The sequence below is a fragment of the Pinus tabuliformis genome, chromosome X (assembly GCF_031772625.1).
Source record: "Pinus tabuliformis cultivar Carrire ecotype Pingquan chromosome X, CPIR1, whole genome shotgun sequence".
NCBI lineage: Eukaryota > Viridiplantae > Streptophyta > Pinopsida > Pinales > Pinaceae > Pinus > Pinus tabuliformis.
Genome location: NC_142308.1, coordinates 1,507,371,841 through 1,507,377,311, shown reverse-complemented (window position 1 = coordinate 1,507,377,311; position 5,471 = coordinate 1,507,371,841). Strand labels below are relative to the sequence as shown.

At 31.9% G+C, this 5,471-nt stretch overlaps 1 protein-coding gene across 1 annotated transcript; it reads right to left on the bottom strand.

Moving 5' to 3' along the window:
- Positions 1-968: 968 nt before the first annotated feature.
- LOC149145773 (putative aspartyl protease At4g16563) lies at positions 969-2,123 on the bottom strand. Its single transcript, XM_089452553.1, has one exon. It carries the CDS (start codon positions 2,121-2,123, stop codon positions 969-971), a length of 1,155 nt encoding a protein of 384 aa, XP_089308679.1.
- Positions 2,124-5,471: the final 3,348 nt, after the last annotated feature.

Genomic DNA, 5,471 nt, shown 5'->3' with positions numbered 1-5,471 from the left:
TATTATTAAAATTAAAAAAATCATAAAAAAATTAATTAAGTTATAATTTTATTTTAAATTATTATGGTTAATAATAATGATAAATTAATAAAAAAATTAATATGAGTTGAAAATGTAATAAGATTTTCTCTAAGGGGTGGATGGTGACGAAGTGTACTATTAAGGAATGTTTTGGTGTTAAGTTCACCAGTTAGAAATAGTGGCAAGAAATCGACTCATGTTAAGGGTTAGTGTGGCTCAAGTCACGGCTATCCTTGGGCAATTTTGTAGTTTCTCAAACTAAGGGTGCCATCCTTGGATGATTTGATGATTTTACAGTTTCTCAAGCTAAGCTTTGATAAAATATTATAGGTCAATATCACAATATATTAATACAACATACCCACAAATTATAGTAGTTAGTATTCATACTGCATTTTTTAATTAACAAATTCATTAAAATGATAAAAAAACATATATACTTTTAGAATCAATCTCAATCTTTAAATTACATATATTTCTAAACTTATTAAATTATTTTTATAATTAATTGTTATAATATTTTAAAATAATAATAATTTAATTAATTTTATAAATTTTTAAGATGTAAATATCATTATTAATATATACAAAAATAAAATATAACAACTTTCAATAAATTTGTCATCACTATAAATATTGTATATATTTAGGAAATTTATCATTACTCTAAATATTCTATATATTTTAATTCACATCTCGATAATTAAATAATTTATTAATAATTAAATTAAAATTTTAAAACACAGACCTACATAACTTTTTAAGCCAACGAAATAAACACGGACATTGGATAAAACCCAAGTTCTCCGCCGGGAAAAATCTAGCATTTATTCAGCTTGTAAAGTGAATACAGGATGCTTAGCCGAAAAGTTCAATAAAGCGTGAAAAATGTATGCCTTAAAAGTAAATTCGGACACCATATATGGATAGATCGCTCCATCAATGACTCAGCCCAATGCTGTGCAAGACTTCTGAGTGAAGCCCAAACGATTATTCTTTCCGTCGTACAATATATAGAAATTATTTTGCTGGTAGTTTCCTATCAGAACGGCGGGCCCAACAGCTACCTGAAGAGCACTGATGTTACGCATTGCCAAGCAGATTGTATCGGAACTATACAGCACGAAACTGTTCTCATCAGGCAGTATCATGTCTGAGCCGCCCTTGAAATGGAATGCAAACTGGGGAAACTGAATATTCTCTACACCGGACACATTGTAACACAATCCTAACGCGGTCGTAGTTTCAACTCCAGGAACTCTTTTATATCCAATCTGAGAAGCAAACTCACCTGCAATCTGGCTATACATTGCTTCTGGAAAGATAGTGAAAGAAGTGCCTGAATCTATTATGGTTCCACCATTGCCTTTGCTGTCAAATGTCGCTGAATTGAACGGCAGATTCAATCGCTTTCTACCAATACTCACCGCTTCGAGGCCAAGGTAATAGAAAAAAGGGTATATTGGGTTGATGAGAAGCGGAGTATAAGTCAAAGACATATCCCCGGGAACCGCCTTGTTACCCACCACTATCTTGCTGCTGTTGTTTACATAGTCAAGGCAATACGCAAATCTATCACTAAAAAGAGGAGCAAGCTGGGAAGGCATAGACAATCCTCCCCTGCCAAATCCAGCAATACCAGCAACCTGGTTGGAAACCACTGAACATCCTATTGCGAAGTTCTTTATTTCTCGTTTTCCTCCGTTGTCTAGTGGCAAAGTCAAGGTGTCACTCAGTAGACGCCCCCTCGCGCTTCCCGTGCCATAGGTAAGGCTGAAATGTGGACAAATCCGCGAGCACTTCTTGAGGCTTTCGACGCAGCCCCAATTCTCGCACAGGTCTCTGCACTTCGGATCTGCGCACTTTATAGGCACATGAGCGGATGACTTTCTTGGAAGAAAAACCGTGGTGTATCCATGGCAGTTTTTACATGTATAATGTGTGGTGCAGGGTGCCCACACCACATCACTGCCTGTGTCCATAACGAGCAATACATCCTGTGCAGGAGTGCCCACTGATAATTTGATGTAATACTCGATGAAGTCGCCGGGATAGTAGAGAGGCTCCTCCGCGGCGATCATCTTTGTAGACCCGCTCTTCATCCTTGTCTTCATGTGGAGGGTCATGGACACTCCATTAATTTCATGCTTATTCTCTTGAGACAATGTTGCGGGGAGTTGCAGTGAGAGGATAATGAAGAACATCAGCTTCAACTTGGAGGCCACCATGGTAGGAATTCTTAGGGAAAGGTAATCGGGGAAGAATGGGATTGAAGTGAGCATTGCGAGTATCCCATATTAATAGGAAAGTTGGAAATTACAGAGTGTAAATACCTGTATAAAGTGTGCAATGAGCGCCGATGTCAATTGCCAGAATGAAGTGAAGGTGAAGTGTAAAGTAAAGCTGGCGAGGACTGGTCTATGATTATATGCCTGTTGTCCGCCACAAAGTAGGCAGGGTAGTCCAGTATTCGCCGTGTGAGCCAATGCAGGACATCCGTTATCATCTGAACAACAGTGATTGATTGATTCAACTTGTTATCTCGCATATAATAATGTTAAAATATCTTATTTGTTTGGTTAGGGTTTTATTTTCGAAAAATCTTATTTGTTTGGTTAGGGTTTTATTTTCTTTCGAAATCTGTATGTAGAAAAGAAAAATATATGTAAAGAAAAATATATGTGAAAATAGTGTATAGGTATAATTTAGTTTTATGCGAGATGCGCATAACAAATGAAGGTGAAAATAGAATTAAAAATAAACCCTTTTTTCCATTTCTTCGAAAAAAAAATCATAATTATTATTTTAAATTTCACAAGTACTTTTTTATTTTGAGAGTCATTTTAAATCAGAATTTTTTAACTCTATAAAATCATAATAATAATAATAATAATATTTATTTTTAATGTTACAGCGAAGTCACATACCAAATTGATGTATGAGATTTTCTTGTTTGCGGAACAAGGAACTCACTTCTAGGAATAGATTTGACTATTAAGTCTACGAAGGCATACATACTCTACCCCTCTGGTTTTGAACCTTTAACCTCTTAGGAAGAAACACATGGTCTTAACCATTAAGCCCACTAAAACTGTATTAATTTTTTTTATAAAATTCACATATCAAATTTTAATTTTAATTACTTTAATGAAATATATATAATATATTTTAATTTTAACTCATTAAAAATGGTGCAATTAAATCTTAATATTCAATTTTAGAATTGATAAGGTTTTAAACAAAGTTCAAATTATTTTAAAAAATAAAACTTTATTATATATACGTCATTTTTAAAATATATTTAATTACAACACTATAATTCGCTAAATTCTTAATTTTTATGGAAATCATATTGTAATGGAAAAAATGTAAAATCAGTTTCTACGCCAATGAATATGACCTTTGTAAAATCTTATTAATGAACTACTTGCAACTCTACTTTTAAACTACACCGAAAAGTGAAATTTCATCATTTTCTTTGACATACATTTTTGACTACTCAACATCAACTACATTGAAAGCCTCTAAAGCGAATTGATAATGATGGTAATATCAATGATTTTAAATATGATATTTGACCATGGAAAATGTAAGAACATGTGTACAGTGTATATTCATGGACAATTAAGTTAAGCGAGTCATAAACAATGTAAAAACCAATATTAATAGCACTTAACAACTATTAAGTTTATATATTTATTAAGATATTATTTCACTTCGAAATTCATCAAAACATAATCCATATCGAGTTTAAGTAATTATTAATGATTGAAAATTAAGTTAAGCAAGTCCTAAAGAAACTAAAAACAAATATTAATAACATTTACATACTCTTAAATTTATATATTTCTGAAAATAGTATATCACTTTGAAATTCATCAAAATAGAATCTGTATTGAGTTTAAGTGATTATTAAGGATTAAATACTGAGTATTGTAAAAGTATTTTCCATTCATTTCCAACTGTATGGAACTATCCCAAGTTTGTAATTGATAATCAATTTTTTTTTACTTTACAGTGATTTGGTTGATGACCTATTTTAATTTCATAATCCCATTTATGAAAGGTCAAATGGATCAAATGATTTATAAATGAGGTACTTAAAAGTCCATTCACTCTATTAACACATGTTTTGTAAATTTAATTGTGATTTTTTTCTCCATTTAATGTAAATATCTTTGTCTTTAGAATAGCTTTATGATTTCTAAACTTTTTTGTTATTTTATTGGACAACATATTTGATCAAGTTTTATTAAAATCCAAAATTTATATTATTATTGTTAATTTTTCTTTAGATTTCTAAATAATTAAGTTTGTATATAAAATAAAATAAAAGTGTAGAAAATAGAGTCTCCATAAAAATAATCCCTCTCAAACCATACTACACGAAGTACAAACCATACTACACGAAGTATGATTTGGGAAACTCTTTCAAGAGGAAATCTAGCTAGGAAGTGAGGTTGTTATTCTTTTTATTTCTTTGAATGGGAAATAATGCAAATACAAAGGAGTCATAGGTGTGGCCCATGGCATGCTATAAAACACAAAGCATCTTTTCTATTCTCTCTCTATATCTACTGTTAGCTACTCTACTCAACTATGGAACAAAATTCACTAGCATAGAGTTGAACCATTTTTCCTCCTAGTTGCCTAGTTATAATGCAACTCAATAGTCATCTAGGTGTTTAATTTATCCATTCAATCATGAATATAAGTTAAAAGTTGACTCTTCTGGAGTATTATTTCATCACCATATTATTGCTAGCCCCTCTTCCATGAGAAATGGGGGTGATGTGGCATCCATAGAATCATGGCGGAAAATATAGGAAGGTCAACTTATGGGTATCATAAATTTTGCATACAGACTTTGTTTGAGGTCTTTGTTTTTTCTTAGAATGGTATCTGAGTTCATCAAAATAGTAAGAGGTATAAAATAATAATAAAATATTGGAACCCAAAAGAATTTAAGGAATTCCTCAATTTTCCTTTAGAATATTTAAAGCCACAATTCACCAAACTCGGACTCGCCAATGAAATGAAGTTGTGACACGATTTGTCCATATTTACCACTATGAAACCATTAATATGAATGAAAAATAATATAATGATCCAATCGAAATAATACGCCTATCATTTTCGGAGGCTTTTGGTTCCCAAAAGGTTTTACTAAATGAGGTGAGAAAATTTTTTCTCTGCATTCTTTCAAACCAATATGCCCACAATATAAATTCAATTTAATTCTCCCAAGGCTAATTGTGGAAGTTGTACTTTCAACCCAATCTTCTAAAGATCATGTTTCTCATGATTATAGTTTTGGACCTCTTCTACAAAATTACATCACTTGTAAACCTCGTTTGGGCATTTCATGCTAGATCCTTTATAGAAGGTAGGACCTTTTCCTGTTCATGATTGAACATGGAAGGTTCATACAATTTTGAAATCTTCTACAT

Excerpts from the sequence above, each read along its gene's own strand:
- LOC149145773 (XM_089452553.1), bottom strand. The coding sequence starts at position 2,123 with ATGAAGAGCGGGTCTACAAAGATGATCGCCGCGGAGGAGCCTCTCTAC.